Source organism: Falco rusticolus, chromosome 2, assembly GCF_015220075.1.
Source record: "Falco rusticolus isolate bFalRus1 chromosome 2, bFalRus1.pri, whole genome shotgun sequence".
Classification (NCBI taxonomy): Eukaryota; Metazoa; Chordata; class Aves; order Falconiformes; family Falconidae; genus Falco; species Falco rusticolus.
In genome coordinates this window covers 88,814,904-88,832,979 of record NC_051188.1, presented here as the reverse complement: position 1 = coordinate 88,832,979, position 18,076 = coordinate 88,814,904, and the positions used below count along the sequence as shown (strand labels likewise).

The following is an 18,076-nucleotide window of genomic DNA, read 5'->3' as shown; positions in this document are numbered from 1 at the left end:
CAGTTTAAGCAGCTTCTGAAAGGAAGTAGACAAAGCTGGATCATATTAAATGTAAAAACTTTAAGTTAATTGAGTGATAACATGAATTAATTCAGACCAATGTAATGATTAAGAGTAAGAGAATTAAATACTCCACATTTGTAGGAGATACACACATAAAGCATATACATTCATATCCTGAGCACTACCATACACATAATTCTCCACAAAGATCATCTGTGCTTAATGACATGTTTAGGCATTTTGAATTAGACATAATACAAGTGAATTTGCTACCTCACTGTAATTCATGGTTTACTTGCATTCTGGTTTTTATACCACCTCTTAGTTTCAACATATTTTTTCTCCATCACCAAAAAAATTACCAACCATAAGCTTAATGTCTAATGTCTGAATCTCAGAGATTTAACTTGTTGTCATACTGTCTTTGAGATAAATCAAGCATGCCCTAGACATAAAATGGAAGACAAGAATAATCCTCAATACTTTGTCCATCTAACTTAGGTTTGATACTATACTCCATTTGTACTTTCATATGTTAATATATAATACTTTTCATATTATTTTCAAGCTCTTGCAATGAGTTTACAGTATTTTCTATTCATAACTTACGTATTTAAACTACAGCTCTAAGGAAACAACAGGGAAAAATACATCTTTGTCACCTTTTGTTGAAATCTGGGAGTTTCCTGAGCTTCCTCTTCTGTACCATGTTTTTGGCTGTCTACCATCTTCGTTACCGTGCTTTTCTTGCACTTTTTTCTGCAGCTATGACACTTCCCTTGAGAGAACGTTGGATGGTTCTGAACTGCACAGCAGAATTGCCATTTCTTGTACTCAATAGACAATTGAGCAAAGGTCTCGCCAAGTTGTTGTTGTATGACTGTCCCAAGGGAGTTTAAAGATCAACTCAAAGTAATCTGCTGTGATAAAGCCATTCAGCAGAGGAAGTCCCAAATCTTGCTGGGTTCACTTTCTTTTCCAAAGCAAAGTGCATGTCCTGCCTCCCCACCCCCCAAGCATTTAAGTATGCTTTTTATGCTGTGCTGTGGGAAACAGATGCATTCTTGTTATGGCCAGAGATGAATGTCAGGATTGAACTAACATTCATGAAAAAGACTTTTGTTTGATCTGCACTGTCCCACAGTGGAGCTATAGCAATGACTTCAGTTCGGTAAATTAACTGTATCACTGTGTACCGGCTCAAATCATGCATCACCTGAACGACAAACATGCCACTGTTTGCATGACAGCTGGCAAAGAGTATTATTTTATTTTAATCAAAAGCATTAAAATCCAGTCAATTTAAAATTCCAAAGCATGTGAAAGCTAGGTATATATGAAATGTGCAGTATCACTCTAATTTTATTTAAACTGAACAATTTTGTGACGTGTATTTTATAAATGTTTCTTTATCATGGCTTAAATTGAGTAACTTCTGAACCTGAACCCCACATCACGCTTAGTGATGTGATCTTGTTTTGTGCATGTGTTTAAAAACAGAAATAAACCAAACAGCTGATAAATGCACCAAATGAAAGACTGTATGTAGGTGTCTTGGCCTAACTGGACAGGTAGCTAAACACCACAGAGCCACTTGCTCACCCACTCACTGCCCCCCCCGCCCCCGCAGTGGGATGGGAGAGTGGGGGAGACAATTGGGGGGAAAAAGGAAAAAAAAGAGTAAAATCCAGGCATTGAGATTAAGACAGCTTAAGGGAGAAATGGAAAGGAAAATAATAATAATAAAGAATTGGAATATACAAAACAAGTGATGCACAATACAGTTGCTCACCACCTGCTGACTGATACCCAACCAGTTCCCAAGCAGTGGCCCCAGCCAGCTTTCCCACTAGTCATTCTCAGCAGAGGAGGAAACATCATATGGTATGGAATATCTCTTTGGCCAGTTGGGGTTAGTGTCCCAGTGTCCCAGCTATGTCCCCTCCCAGCTTCTTGTGCACCCCCAGCCTGCTCACTGGTGGAGTGGGGTGAGAAGCTGAAAAATCCTTGACTTAGTGTAAACACTGCTTAGCAACAGCTGAAACATCAGTGTGTTATCAATATTATTCTCATACTAAAACCAAAACACAAAACTGTACCAGATACCAAGAAGAAAGTAAACTGTCCCAGCTGAAACCAGGACAGTAGGCCAGATAGGCATTCCTCCTATAGTTGCCAGTGTTTCCAAGGATGTGAGTTTGTTACATCTAAACGGATTTAATAACTAGCTACTGCTGAGAGAGGTGGCCTCGATTTGTTGAGTGCCTGGGAATGGGCATTCTGGATGCTGGGGTGGCCGGTCCCTTTTAAGCACCAGGGAGCTGCCACAGGTGGTTAGGGTAGTATTTCTGCTTCGATTTAAGACTAGGTCCAGCAGTGAGATGTAGTGTTGTACTAGAAACTGGGTAGATAAGTTAGAAGCATCAATGTCTGGTAGGTTTTTATTTTTCTCTTACCAGTACAAAGCAGTCCTTGTGGAGAAGGAAAATAATTTTCAGTTTCAAAACTGTAAGAATTCTCTCTTCTAGATAGTTGGCAATAGTCAGTACATCCAGGCCAAATAATACCAGCTAATGCTCCAGCAACAGCATTTCAGCTGTAAGGAGAGAGTCCTGGTCACTCTCGGATGGCTCTGAAGTGTTGGTGCTACCTGCCTTTGTTAGAAGCTGCAGTCAGTCCCCACGTATTTTCATGAGCAGAAAACGCTCCTCCAGAAAATTCTGCAAATGAAGGTGGCAAGTTATTTGGGTACCGACTGGCCAACACTGGTGTTTTTGGAAAAAGATCAAGGTTAATCTTTGGTGAAATAGCACAACCCTCACCGGTTTCCCTGGGTTTCTTAATGAAGTCATAGGCAGACAGATCTAAGACGACTCAGAGAGGACTTGTAAAGCTGCAGTTGTCTTAACTGAGGCTTTTAAAAACATATCCAACTACACTTGAAACTGAAATATATCCTTTTCTGGACATAGTTCTTGCTCCTCAGCTGAAGGCTGGTGTATAATAGTCTTGCCATCTCCACAGCATCAAGATCAGCAGAACATACTCCATCTCCCCAATCTGCCAGTCAGGTGTATGCAAGGAAGAAGCTCTGACAAGTCTTTTCTCCAAGTCCTCTATGCAGCTGGCCTCTTAAGAAATCCAATCTGCATCTCCTTTTTTCATGCCTAGCAAGGAAGGAAAAAAATTAAAGGGATTTGGGAAATAAAAGGGCGTCCATTGCATTAGCTATTTTGTTGCTAAGCTGGCCAACCACTACCTCTCTCTGAGGAGACCAGAGAGAATTTACTGAAGGAGCTCCTGATGCCTGTGACAGAGGACAATACCTACTTTAAATATGTAAAAAGGAACCATGGCTCCCACAGATGTTAGTAATTGTAGTGGTCACACTTCTAGCTTCAGTGGTTATATATTGTTGAAAAACGTGTGGGAAATGCCTGTTTCTCCTAACAGGGACTGGCCTACTGCTAACAGTGGTGCTACAGGCAGTCCTTGACCCTCCCGCTGCAGCCTGGCTCCAGCTTTCAGACGACTGGCATCAACGACCACCTCCTCCCAGTTCAGCAGTGTGCATTTATATTATTTTGCCCCAATCGAGGCACCACGTCACTATGGTTCATGGGCCCCGACACCCTTGTGGCAGGTGGAAGCCCTGCTGGACATCCCGCAGACGCAACTCGCGGGACGGTGTCGTCTGCTGCCGCTCTCAGCCCGGCTCGGAACCTTGGGATCAACCAGTGACTGCACGGCTGCGGCTCCACCGGCGGGCCAGGCCCGGCCCGGCGCCTGAGGCGGTTGCATCCGCCAGCCCAGGCCTCAGCCAGTGCTCGGCCCGCCGGCGGCGTAGGCCTCCCCCAGGAAACGGCTCTGCCTCGCCCGGGCCGTCCTTCCCGCACTCGGCTCCGGGCTGGGGGCGCCCGGAGGCCCTGTCCCGCGGCAGCGCGCGCTCCCGCCCCGCCCCGCCGGCGGCCGCCGCTCGGCCCCCGCCCCGGGCGGCAGCGCCGGGCCCGCCCCCGCGCGGGGCGGCCGGACCCGCGGGCGCCGCGGCTGCTGATTGGCTGCCGCCCCGGCGGCGGCTCGCGGGGCTCCCGTCTCGCGCCACTTTCGGGAGCCTTGGCGCGAGCGGAGCGCGCGGGCGCCATGGCCGAGAGCGGCGCTGGGAGCCCGGACGGTGAGGGCCGCGGGGCGCCCGCTCGGAGGGGATGGGGCGCCCGGGGCGGCGGCGGCCTCCCTCCCCGCGGCGGGGCGGCGGCTGCCAGCCGTGCGGTGTGAGGCGGGGGGCAGCGGCGCTTGGAGCGGGGAGCTGGGGACGGGGAGAGGGAGGAGAGCGCGGGCGCGCGCGCACACCGGGTGTCCGCACGGTGAGCGGGAGCGCGCGTGCGCGGCGGGCCGCGCTCCGATCCGAGCCCCCCGCCCCCCCTGCCCCAGCCCGCGGGGCCGGGGCTGAGCGGCGCCGCCCGGGGGCCGGCAGCGTCCCGCGCCCTCCGCGCCGTGGGGCGGCTCAGTGGGCCGGTGGCTGCGCCGCCCGAGCGGGGGGGCCCTTCCCCGGCAGGCGGGGGCGTTACGCCAGGTTGGGGCGGTTTGCGCCCGGCGGCGGGGGCGGCCGCGCAGCCCCTCCGGCCCCGCAGCGCTCACCCGCGGCGGTGGGGCCGGCCTGCCCCGGGCGGCGAGGCCTTGGGCTGCTTCCCCCTCGCGGGCCGCCGGCTGGGGCTGCCGTGCCCGGCAGGAGCGCTGGCATTGCGCTGCGGAGGGCACCGGCAGGCGCGGCCGGGCCCGGCTGGGGCTCAGAATGCGTTTGCCTGGGGAGGAGCACGTTGCTTTAGGCGCTTGCTTATAGCAAACGCAAAGAACTGACGGAAAATCCGTGCACAAATACACCCGAAGTGTCACAGCTTTGCGGTTCTTCCACATCTGTTACCAGACGGCTCCTTTGTAGCCCGTCCCAGCACACAGCAATCCCAATCCTTACTTGTCCGGGCCGCGCTGCCAGGGTGCAGCCCTGTTCACAGTTTGGTTGCCTGCTGTCACCAGGGATGGACTGGCCTCCCCTGGCTGCCTGGCCTGGCTGCTCGCACCAGCCCTGGGTCTCTGCTGCCTGTAGCTGTTCAGCTTGTCACGCAAAACCCGTAGTCTCGTTCCTGGGCTAGCTGTCTGCTTTCATAGGCTGGATTGGGACCGTTCATTCTTTGTGGTCAGGTAAATGTACACCCCACAAAAATCAAGAGAGAAAATGGTCAAGAGAAGCAGAGAGCACCTTGCTGGGGGGAGCACTGTGAATGGAAGACACTGTAAGAGGAAATGGGGTGGCAGACTTCTGCTACCGGCAATTTACCAGTTTGTCTCTATCTAGCCACACTCTCAGCCATCATGAAAACCATTACTGCTTTGTAGCAATATAGGCCTTTTCTAAGTCTGTCTACTCCTGAGTTGTCATGGAGACATGCAAAATAAAAGGAGCTGGAAATTCCCAAGGAAAGGGGGGGGGGGGATGCTTTTCATCCAAGGGTTGATGAGATTTGAGAGGTGCTTTGGGAATGTAAGTGGTAGCTTCTTGCTGAATGTGAGCTGGCACAAAGTCTGTTTGATCTGTGTGTCTGTCTGAGACCATGCCTTCAGTATAATTTCAGAATTGGCTTATCAAGAGCCATTCCTGACTGTGTGCTTTTAGCCAGGTAGATTTCAATGTTGATTTTAGGCAAAACTGCAACCATCTATTAATACATCACTGAACACTGAAGTACCAAAGATAACAGCAGCTCATTACTAAACTTATTTCTTGTTTTTTTTAATTGCAGCTATGCATGAGTCTGGAAGTTTTGCGGCATCACGTTCTAGGCGTGAGAAGAAGTCTAGAAGAGGCCAGCAAGAAGCACTGGAACGTTTGAAAAAAGCCAAATCTGGAGAAAAAATAAAATATGAGGTGAAAATTCCTCATCTTTCCTTTTTATTAAAAAGTGAATGTGAGCCAAGATGCTTAACTACCCTTTATACATATCTAAAAGTTATGAGAAACACTGCCTTTCAGATCAGATTTTGTTTTTTTAAGGATGTATGTTTTTTGAGAATATAACTGTAATTGTTTTGCTGCTTTCTGGTATCATTTATTTCTTTCTGTTTTCAAAATGAAAACGATTTTATTAACTGCAAGTCAAACATGCTTGGTATTGCTTGATAACTATCCCACAGGGAAGGGGCAACTTTTAAGATTCAATTACGTAACTAACATTATGATACGAAGTACTTTTTTTTTAAACTTCAAGTTATTTTAAACTTTAAATGAATTTCACAGCTTTACATGACCAAAATCAATTCATATTGACATGCTGTGTTTCCACAAAGAAACCAGAATTTAAGTATTTAACTGGTATCTGATCTGTAACTGAAATCTGGCAGTGTAACATTGATACTGTCCAGTGAATTGTAATGCCAACAGGAAGTGACTTCTACATTGAGATGGATAAATCTAAAGAAGCCTGAAGTGTGTAGATTGTTAACATGCAAATTTACCCTGAGGCACAGAAGAGCTTCTTCAGCATTATGCTTGGACACATGAAATCATCTTCTGTTTCACCAAGTTCATCTTGGTGTTTGAGTGTAGAGCAAAAGGTCAGAAGCCTCCATCACTAGGATTTTTATTTTTTTATTTTTTATTTTTTTTAATTTTTTTTTTTATTTTATTTTTTGTAATATGAAATGAGCAGTACTGCGAGTGCTTCGGTAGATTTTGAATTTCAGGATGCTGTGATATTTTTAGAAATTGATAACCTGTCTTTTGTAACTACCAAAGAGGAAACTTAAACTGAATGAATAACTGTGCTTACTAGTTGTGAACAATGTAACAGTGTAGGAAACCATACATTTCTTGGGAACTTCTATGTTCTTACTGATGACCTATATTAATAAATAATGGTATGGGAACTGCTAATCCTCAGTGTACCTTAACTGTAGGTTGAGGAGTTCACAGGTGTTTATGATGAAATAGATGAGGAAGAATACTCGAAGATGGTCAGAGAACGACAGGATGATGACTGGATTGTTGATGATGGTAAGTAAGAATCATTTGGAGAGTTATTTTGATTATAGTGTTATAACTCAATTAGGCTTCACAATGTTCATAATTTGAGGTAAGTTGTAGTTAGTACATCCTTAAAAATTGTTGTAGAAGACAAGAAAGAGGTAAGCTTTTATATGGAAATGAATCTTTTGCATTGTTCTCATAGTAGTGTTTTAGTATGGTAATGAAAATATATTTCATTAAGAACTGTGTTTGAAATTTTATTTCCAGTTCTCAGTGATGTAACTTTAAAAAGTAGTACTGTAATTAATAATTTCTAATTAAACAGGTAGCAATATATTTAGTCTAATAGAAGATAGAGCTGAGAGTGCTGTAGGTTTTTAAACATTTTTTGCATTTATAAATTTTGCTCTATATTAAAGGGGGGAAATGTTTAAATACGTAAAAGTTTTGATTATGAATATATTTAGAAATATCAGAATTTAAAATGCAAATTTTTAACAATTTGGTTTTTTACAGATGGGATAGGTTATGTAGAAGATGGAAGGGAAATCTTTGATGAAGATCTGGATGATGATGCTCTTGGTTCCAATAAGAAAGGTAGGCTGAACATGACCACTGTAGAATGCTTGCCAGTGGCTTTTAAAAGGCACCTAAACCGGGCAACTTTTTGGCATCAGTATGTAGTGAATATGGCCAAATGACATGTTACTTGGAGCTCTGTAATTTTATGCCTGTGACTGTGGATTTTGTTTAGCCTCCGTACTGCAGAAGTTAGAGGTCCACAAAATGTGGTAAAATCGCTGCTAACTGCTTCAACATGACTAGGGCAATTTTGCCAACAGTATTCTGTCAGATTTTCATTTCTAGGACAAATGCATCTAGGAACGATCTTGATTTCCAAAGCCAGTGTCTAAAGGATGTGTGGTGTCTCTGGCCACTGAAATCCTGGCATGCTTTTAAGGATCTGGGATTAAATGATTGTGCCAACTTTTGTGAAGTTGGTGGCCAACCAAGAAGTTACATCTGATGTTGAGAATCCAAGCCTAGTGCCAAACTCCTGGATACTTGTCTTTTTCTGGAGGTGCTTCCATGTAATGTATCTTGGTCCTTTTTCTGGAGTATGAACTTGAGTATGCAAAGTGAATCTCTGACATGACTGTGAATGATAGGCTGCTGATAGGGTTTTGCTTTTTTGTATGTGTGCATGGCAGCCTTTATAAAGGTGGGAGCAAGTTAAAGATGTTTAGGCTTCATTTCAGCCAGCAGTGTAAAGGTGGAAGAAGTAGACTACCTCAGCTAGCTGTCTATTCCTGCTAATAAATGGACCCTTAAACACTGAACTTTTTGGATGTAGAATTCACAATTTTATATTTTTCTGTAGGAAAAGGTGGCAAAACATCTACGGTTGATAAAAAGAATGTGAAGAAAGCTGTGGTGTCAAAGCCAAACACAATTAAGTCTATGTTTATAGCCAGTGCTGGGAAGAAAAACACAGATGTAAGTGTTAACATGTTTGAATTTAAAGATTTCTAACTTGTTTACAGTGTTTTAGTGGGAGTGGAATAAAGCAAGGGCTTATTTCAGTTTCTTGTGTCTAGCAAGACATAAACTCCTATTACAGTCTGTTGTCTATGGAGCATTCCTGTAAACATTGTTTGTGTTTTGTAGAAACCCTTTAGTCATTTGCTGCTGGTCTCCTGATTGGGTTTGCACATATAACTAAGAACTGTTTGGCTGATCTGTTATGTTACAGAAAACTGTGGACCTGTCAAAGGATGATTTACTAGGGGATATTCTTCAAGATCTTAATGCTGAAGTAAGTATATTAATAAAATCTGCTCGAACCATCGTAATCCATTCATTTTTCTTGCTGTGGTATCAAGAAAATACATTTCTTCATAAAACTAGACCATCTAAGATTGATTTCTTCCATAGCACATGTGCTTGGTACATTCCATGTATGTATGCAGTCTACCTGTCATCTCCACCATGCAGAAGTTGCATGACTCTTCTAGTTTGATAAGCCAGAACTGCTGTGCCCTAATTAGACATAGTGTAGGTTCTACATCACATTAATAATAAACTAATGCAGCCTTCTAGGTTTTAGTTAGCTTGGAGTGAAACAAGACTTACCTGCATCTGAATCATGTGTACCATATATGTTTATCACCATGCTCCAGCCAGTATACTGTAGGATATTTCCATCTGGCGTGTTTGGGTTCATGAGAGGAGCTGAGGGAGGACTGTTTCAGCAAATGATGTAGCCTGAACTTCTATCTGCCTCCTCCTGCTTTCCACGGTTTGCTACAAAGGAGCAGATTTACACCTTCTCAGCACTAGGAGTGTGTGCAAGGTGGCTGCCGTAGCAGGGTTGGACTGTTAAATGAGGCTGTTCCTCATCATTAATGACTTCTCAATGACTTTATGTCCCTTAGCAGGATTTCTTAAAACTGATAGGATTGCTCACATGTAAAGCATGCAACTGCTGTAGTGGTGAGATGGTGAATTGAAGTATGTTGTATCATAAAAAGCATAATGTGTTTTTACAGAGCAGTAAGAGGGGTGTAGGTCAAGTTGTTCTCTTGGTTTTGTGCGCTTGCAATTTTATTCCTCCCTGTGGCATCTGAGAGTTGTAGTATGTTAGGCTATCAAAAACCCTCAAATCATTAAGCAAATGTGTTTTAATGCTGTCACATTTTGTGGAGCATTGATTAGGGAAAACAATGCTAATAATTACACTATGGCTTGTATTTACTTAAACAGTAGTTAGGTTGGTTTTTTGGCCTTGTTGTTTGTTTTCTAAAATGTCTCTTGTTATTAGCTGTTGATAAGTATAAAGTATCTGTACATGTAGATAAATTACAATAGGTTTTCCTCAAGTGTGACAGTGCTGAAAGAGCACTTCTGCCTTTCTAAGGCATGTGTGCTCAGTACTACTGTTTCAGCAGACATGAAGAACATATCACCAGTTACTGTGATAGTCGTGTAGTAAAGGCATGATTAGCTATTGAGATGCCCATTGTTTGAAAATTTTCACTTACTGATGACAGTTTTTCTCTCAGACTGTGTACCAAAAAAAATCTAGTGTCTGTCTTCATGGCCTGATTGCTCAGGTAACTTTGTTTTTTTTTATATGGCTGAGTTGTGTGTCAGGAGGTGTGTTTTCTTGGGCAAATGAGGAATACTGATGACCTGCTTTTTCTTTGATGGAAAAAATTACTAACAGAAGCAAAAGAAAACACTAAACAACACCTCTTCGTTTTGTCGCTTTAATCTTCAGACTGTTCAGCTAAGTCCACCACCAATTATAATGCTGAAAAGGAAAAGATCTGCTGGAGTATCACTGAATCCTTTCTCTGTGCAGTCCCAAACTCCTAAGGTAAAGGAAAAAATGAAAAAAGTTGTCATTCATAAGTATTAATCTGTGTTTTGATTGATTTGAATACTGTTGTCTTTGATTTCTGCTTTTAGAAATTACCTTTCTTGTTAGCTTCCTTAGCAACGTTACTGTGTAACTCCATGCATTTTTCCTCTTCCTCTTCCATGTTAGTACATAAACAGTGTGTAACTCTTTTTGTATCTTTAGTGTAGTAGGGGTAGGTAGCTGTTACGTTTGACAGGTGAAATGTTTTTATAACATTAGGTGCATCGCATGAAGGTTAGCTTTTGCTTTGTCTCTTCCTAAGAGTAGAAAACACCCTTGTGGTAAGGAAAGGATGATGGGAAGCAAAATAAGCAGAAGAAAGTGTGTGGGTGTGGAAAAGGTTAAGAAACTCATCTTCTGCAGAAAGGGGAAGCAAATGGGAAATTGAAGTTGTGGATAGAAGTTTACACTAGTGGAAGATTTGGGAGTGAAAAGAGGGATGGGCTGCTAAGGATGGAAGGCTAGCATTTTGTTAAAGAGTTCTGGTAAATGAGAAGGTCTTTATAGCTGGAAATCCAATGAGATATTTGGTAACAGCTGTGTTGGAGCCTAGAAGCAATTGAAAAAGAAAAAAGGGGGAAATATAGTAAGAGAGGATCTTTGTCTTTATGGTGCAAAATAGTAGTCACTTCTGTAGGAAACATTGAGGAGGAAATTTATTCCCAGACAGGCAGTTGAAGTGATAGCTTTTGTGGTCCTAGGAAGAGGAATTGGAGATTTTAGGCAATGAAACAGATGAATAGGATGAAGATTACAGCCTTAGAAAATAAATGGACATAAAAAGGAAGGTAGCAGTGATGCTTTTTACTTTAGGAGACAAGCAGAAGTACAAGTAAATTCATTTGGCTTGGCTAACAAAAAATTGTTGGTGAAGGTAGTTTGTTTGCTTTCTGTTAAAGGTGAGTGAAGGGCTGGGTTTGTTGGCTAGAGTAGAAGTAGCTGAACTGAGATTAAAACAGTAGAAATGATTGTTTGTAACTATAAATTCTGTGTCTGTAAATAATAGCTTTCCCTGATGGTGAAGGTTTTGGCCCTTGCCAAAGGTTAAGGGTCAGCAGATGCAGAGACCTGTTGTTGGTCGTGGTGGAGGCTACTTCATGCACGCGTTCTGTAGCTGCTGCCATAGTAGTATCCTGTCTGAGAAACAAGCTCTGTGCTTACTGCCTCAGAGTTCAGGCTTGCAGAGTGTGCTGAAATCTGATTTTGTTTTCCTTGCTCACGCTGTCATGTGTAGCATGAGGAAGTTCAATGGAGAAGCACTCTGTAAAGTGCCGTGTTGGCCTTCCCCGGTTGTTCCAGGCTCTGTCCCTGCCTGACATATATTGTCACAAACTCAGTTGACACAGATAGAGGTTTTAATTTAGGAATGCTGTAATGCTATTTGGGAAAAATAGTGAAAGTAACCATGAACTTAATAAGATATCAGCCATGGTCTGTTGTAAGCTACTTTTTAAAATCATAGTAGAAACACATCACAGCAGAAATTATGGTGTAGAATTTAGTTTGCTCTTGAGGGGTTTTAGCTGTCATGCTGCAAAATGTATGGAACTCTTCCTTCAGCCATGGTTACTAGTTCTGGAAATAGTAAGTGCTAGGATTTCTCCCCCCCCCCCCCCCCCCCCCTTTTTGCTTTTAAGAGTTTCTGGGTTTTTTTTTTTAATTCGTGGCTGAAATGTCTTTCAGGTAATCACCCCTGTATCAAAGAAAACTCCTGCTCATCTCAGAAAGGAAACTCTTCCTCCAGCTTCATTTCATCCTAAACATCCCAATTACACAGCAAAATCTGTCATAGTCTCTGAAAATGAGGATACCAAGTATGTCCAAAAAACTGCAGAAAATGGGGGAATAGTGAAGACAGTAGGAGAGAAAGCTATTGAAGGTATCAAAAAGAAGTCAAATCCCAGTTCTGGAAACTCTGTAAACATGGCATATTTGTGTTAAAACACTTCTTGGTTTATACTAGTTAGATGCTTAGATAGCTTAAATGTGGTATCTTGTTTGTATATTAATACTGTATATTACATTCGTGCATACAGTGTGTTATCTGTGCATACCGCTGTAGTATACAGTGTGTCATTTTAACGATTCAAGCCTTTAGTTCTATGTGCAGCACTTCCAGATGATGATCAGGGAATGATGGATTTTGATGAGGAGGACTTTGATGAACCTATGGAAGCAGAACATGTGGAAACTATACCTGAGACAGCTGAAAGCCTGAAGAGAGACAAGGAAATTCAAAAGGAGACAGAGCAGCTGGAATCAGAGAAGAAAGAGACATCTGTCTTGTAAGAATCTCTCTTTTTTTTTTTTTTTTCCTTCCACCAAGAAGCCTTTCAATATCCATAAACTTTCTATCTTCGTATTTGTCTGTGAAACAGACAGAATGATGATAATGCTATGCAATGTTTTTTTTGCAGTGATGTTAAAAATGGTAATGTTGAACATGCTGATAGCTACTGAATTGAAAAACACTTCATGTTTTTGGGATTTAGCGCATGACAATGTAACGCATATTTCAGTACATTGAGGTGACTCAGTGTGGGTGTTGGAACAATAAATTTTGATGCCAGTAAGCAAAAATGAAGAATTGCTAATGATGCTTATTCTAAGCAACTGTGAAGGTATTTCATAATGTTAGTTGTAGGTAAAAGTATTATTGCTAGAAGTAATTTCACATGGTGAACAGCCATGTCTTTGGAAGTAGGAAAAATGGGGGGGGGGGGTGTCCGTGTTGTGGGTTTTTTTTTTGTTTTGTTTACTTGTTTGGAAGGATCTTGAATCCTGTGTTTCCATAACTTTAAACTGTAAAATATTTGTATGATCAAAAAGACTTAAATATTTAATGACTGAACAGGTAGTTTTGTTGAAATAATCTGTTGTTCCCACTGAGGAACTTGTGCAGATGGGTGGATGTATTTGTTATGTAAAGGCTTAAATGACCAAGGCTGAAATACGAGGTGAATGATTTTTTAAAGCCTGCGTGTTGTGTACCGAGAGCCATACTTGTATGGCTCGGATTTTATTTTTTTTTTTCAGAAGAAATCTGATGAAACTCCATTATTGGCAATGTTGCTTGGTAGTGGAAAGAATGACAAAAGGTGTGAGAATATAGGGCTGAAAAAAAAGCAAAACAATGGTGGTTAGAGCAAAGGCACAATTTTACTTCTTGTTTCTTCTGCAAAACCTGCAGAAGTTGTTCTCTCCCAGGTGTCTCATGCTGGGACAGAATTGATGAGGATGAAGCCGATCTAGTAGTGGCAGAAGTCCAGCTGGACCCCAATCTCCTTCCACTTGTGAATGGGGAAGATGATGATCAAGTCTTAAGATTTTATTGGCTGGATGCTTATGAAGATCAGTACAGTCAGCCAGGTAACTGTTCAGTTAAAGGCAGTAAATGCCATTCTGATTCTTTTTATGTAACAGATTTTCAGACTTGCCTAAATTATGTCTAGATACGCTGTCTCTCTGGGCTTTATAACTTAAACGTTCATCTCCTGTTTTTCTGCACCTGTGTCCTTGGTGCCTCGGTACTGTGGCTGGGAAAAGAAAGAGTGTCATCTCTTGGTCTAGTATAGTAGTAGGGAAGTACAAAGGGAGCTGCTAGCACTTCTCCATGTTGATGTCCTGTTTGCTTTCTTAAAACCCTGTACGCTTCAGGATTAAGTTGATGTTTTAAATGTCTTACTCAGTGGTGCAATAACTAAGTGTGCTTTCTTCTTGTTTTTGGAAATGTAACTTAATTAGAAAGCCTGTACAATAGCAGTTGCACAATTTTGCACAAAGGAAAGGCCTCTTATCAAGGCAGGAAGGTGGCCTGAAAAATATAAGGTCTATCTAGATCCCTTTATTCAAACTAGATCTTGAAGATTGTCTTTAGATTAACATCCCTAAGATATTTTGTGCAGTTGAAGTATGAATCCTAGCTCTCATCATCTTCAAAACTGTGGCATTCTGATCTCAGCCCTGACAAAAGAAGTCATGTTCGCATCTGTTCTAAGCACTTCCCATCCATCCTCTCATTTCACCAGCAGCTTTAGGATCTTGAGTTTCTAATTTGTGCTTCGTGTAGGTTTACCAGAAGGTTCTTCCATATGTTTTTGAAGGTTTTTTTGGGTTGGTGCTGTAAACATTGAGTCAGATATGTTTCTTTGTTACACCTTTTGTTGTGAGTTGGGATGCCAAACTTAAATATGAGACTGTGCTGGGCTGAACAGCTTGGTGATGGGAGTGGTAATAATCATGATATCTTGATGAAATCAATGGCTCTAATATAAAATTGCTACTTTTGAAGACCCCACTATTGTTCTTTTTCCTTTTTTTTTGTCTTCTAAGTCAGTGGTTGCTGAATGGAACATAATTATGAAAGGATTTCTGTTCCTTGCATGCAAGGAGTGTTCTTTTCTCATTATGACTTTTTCAGGATTGAATAATAAAGACTGCACCTGTTTTCAATTAGTAATGTAGAAGGGAAAATTTTTATACTGCTTTTTGTTTAACATGAACATGATCTTTGTTTATGCCTCATTTACTGTGATGTCAAATGCATTGCCTGAAGAGTAAATACTATAGCATAATCATAAGACTCTTTCAAACTTAATAATTTTTTGGAGGCTTACTTTTCATAACTCTCTTTACTATCTTAGGCAGAGAACTTGTATCCTATTAACATTGTAGGAATTGTAATCCTATTAACATTTTAAAGAAATAATGTATAAACCCTGCCCTTTCTCTCCCCTCTGCAAGACATTTTCCCTGTCTCTTGTCTTTGCTTGCCTTTTGGTTCAGTGGCAACATGACCTTTCTTTTCACAGACTTCATGTTTTATAAGTTTTACTCCTATATTTCTATTTCTTCTTTCCATAATCAGGCTTACAAGGGAAAGGGCCTGATCTCTCTTTCATATCTTGGTTTTATGTATGAGGTGTGTCTGAAAACTTTGAAGTTAGCCCTGCTTTTATTGTGTGTGTGGGTGGGTGTTTGACTTGGTAACCTCCAAAGGTTCCTTCCATCCTAAATTACACTGATTCTGTGAAATCTAGGGATTAAGACCACTTCTTTGTCCATGCTAGAGTTGACTGAAGCTTGTCTTTGCAATCCAGGCAGCCTTTTACCGTGTTCTTTGACTGTCTCATATTTCATCCTTTCTACCTCACCTGCTTATATGTATGCCTCTAACAGGTTAACTTCTCCATATGCTTAATATTGCCAGCTGTTCAAGCAACCAGCTACTGTTTGTGGTCTCTCCCATAGTTTAATCTTTCTGTATGATACAAACCTGATTTTTTTCTCCCTTAAAAAAAAAAATAATTAGATTGCTGGGGATGCAAACTTCATCTTCCCTGTCACTTAGATCTGTAATTTGAGCTCTCTCTAGATCCTTTTATTAAACCTGTCTAAATCTTGAAGATTGCCTGTATGCTAAGACCTCTAAGATACTTTGTGCAGCGAAGGTTGTATCTTTGCTCTCATCATCTTCAAAACCGCAGCATTTTCTGCCCTTGACAAAAGTAGTCTCGTTCACATCTATTCCAAGCACTCAAGAAACGATTTTTTTCTTAGGCTGTCACTCTAACTCTTATCATCCATCTTAGTGCATCCTCACTGATTTGTCTTTGAACTAATGGAGTAGGAAAGGTGCCTTTACATCTGATAGATCGCATGACAAAGATAAATTATAACTGTTAATCAAGGATTTGTGCATTGTCAGACGAAGGAGAAACGCAGGCTCCAAAATCTTCTTTATGTGAAGCACTGTTTCTGAGGCAGCCTCAGAACTGATACTTCTGATTTCATCAATAGTAGTATACTGTAGGGAGTGTCTTTCATGTAACCAAATTCCAGATTATTTGGAGTTTGAAGGGACCTCGGGTGAAGCCAGGTTTTTGAGTTGTACTTGGAAGTTTATATTACTTACAAATCACAAATTGTACATGAGTCAGCTGGTTTTGTTCTAAGTTATTTCAAAGTTTAATGTCACTTGATTAGTAGTTTGCAGCATTTTGTGCTAATGCCAAGTTCTCTGGCTCAGAGATGTGCATGTGTAGTAATGACATGGTCCACGGGGAAGTAAGTTGCACTAGCCTTGCTCTGTATAGGCTTTCTGAATATTTACCTTGGCTGTAACTGCTGTCTTAGCATCCAGGATTTCTTGCAGTGTGATACATCTTTCATTGTCCTCGTTTGTTAAAAATAGTCAGTTGAAAACTTTCTGCGGTTGATAAGCTTCTAGTTGTTGTCTTCGGAATTTTTTTCTATAGTTTTTTTATTAGTAGTAGAGTCTTGATCTCACAATACTAAAGTGTAGGGAAAATTAGTTAATTGTACTAGTCTAGCTGAAGAATGAAAAACTCTAGATAACGCAATTCCGGAGTGATTGACAGCACAGGCATTCTGCTTATCTTCAGCTTTCACTAGCTTCTCTCTTCTTCCTCCCTCTCTGCATGAATTGTCAAACTGATGCAGGTAGAAATGGAATATCAGAACAGAATTCTGAGGCTGGCTCTATGATGCCATTTTGAATTTCACATATTAGGGTGTTAGTATAGTGATGGAGATAGAGGCATGAAGAACTATACAGGGATTGATTTGTAAAGCTGGTGTTTAAAACAATTTATAATGTGCTGATACATCAGGAAGATTCATTATTGAAGGACCTAAGCCAGAAATGGTTGTGTTTCCATGCAAGAATATGTAATAAGCTGCATTAAGCCACATTAAGAATGATTAATTTAAGAATTGCATATTGAATTCTTCGCTTTGCCCTTCTTCCTTAGGTGTGGTATTTTTATTTGGCAAAGTTTGGATTGAATCTGCAAACACCTATGTCAGCTGTTGTGTGACAGTGAAAAATATTGAGAGAACTGTTTATCTATTGCCACGTGAAACAGTAAGTATGTCTTTTAAGCATGTCAAATGTAAGTACCTTTCATTCTGCTTATGGCAGGCTATGAGTTCTAGTAGTGTGTTTATGGGAACTGTTGAAGCCAGTGTTGTCTGATGTAGGTGGTAACGTGTATCACATGTGAGATGCAGAGTAGAGTGTTGCAGCTTCCCCCTGACCTTAACTAACAACTTCAGACAAATTGTTACCTTTAGAATTGCTGCTTAGGAAATAAAGTTGTCTTGAAGTATTATTAGAAAGCTTAGTGCTTTTTAAACATTCTGTTTCAAATAATATTTTAGAATTTGGGTTTTCTTGGCTGATTGCATTGTAGCTTTCGCTTAAAGAACAGATGCATGATTCATAATAGCAAAGACAAATTCAACTTACTTGGTCATGTCTGCTGGCATTTTTTGATTTGTAAAACCTGACTTCTGTTTTTGAGGAAATGGACCTATCCACTGGCAAAGAGACGGAGACTCCAGTAACTATGATGAGTGTTTTCAAGGAGTTTAATGACTACATTTCACCAAAGTATAAGATCATGAAGTTCAAATCCAAGGTTTGTCTACAAGCATCCTATTTGGTCATTTTCTGTTGTTCTGGTTTATAAGGTGGTAAATCTGTTGAAACACTGTCCAGTGGGGAGGTTATACTGAAATGCAAACAGTGTAACTGCTGACATGTAATAAGTGTACCTGCTTGTAGAAGCCATCCCAAATATCTTCCCAAATATCCATGCTCCTTTAAG

General features: G+C 41.4%; 1 protein-coding gene across 2 annotated transcripts in view; it reads left to right on the top strand.

Moving 5' to 3' along the window:
* The first annotated feature begins 4,075 nt into the window (after positions 1 to 4,075).
* Positions 4,076 to 18,076, top strand: part of POLA1 (DNA polymerase alpha 1, catalytic subunit) — a 204,035-nt gene continuing 190,034 nt past the window's right edge. Inside the window, exons 1-12 of one of the 2 annotated variants that reach the window (XM_037377112.1) lie at positions 4,076 to 4,174; positions 5,799 to 5,923; positions 6,952 to 7,048; positions 7,538 to 7,618; positions 8,403 to 8,518; positions 8,775 to 8,837; positions 10,302 to 10,400; positions 12,129 to 12,324; positions 12,556 to 12,730; positions 13,636 to 13,814; positions 17,219 to 17,331; positions 17,771 to 17,887. In XM_037377112.1, the coding sequence (XP_037233009.1) occupies positions 4,144 to 4,174; positions 5,799 to 5,923; positions 6,952 to 7,048; positions 7,538 to 7,618; positions 8,403 to 8,518; positions 8,775 to 8,837; positions 10,302 to 10,400; positions 12,129 to 12,324; positions 12,556 to 12,730; positions 13,636 to 13,814; positions 17,219 to 17,331; positions 17,771 to 17,887 (1,392 nt within the window). In that variant the 5' untranslated portion in view covers positions 4,076 to 4,143. Of the gene's footprint in view, positions 4,175 to 5,798; positions 5,924 to 6,951; positions 7,049 to 7,537; positions 7,619 to 8,402; positions 8,519 to 8,774; positions 8,838 to 10,301; positions 10,401 to 12,128; positions 12,325 to 12,543; positions 12,731 to 13,635; positions 13,815 to 17,218; positions 17,332 to 17,770; positions 17,888 to 18,076 lie in introns of both variants that reach the window. The other variant, XM_037377111.1, reaches the window with a different exon arrangement.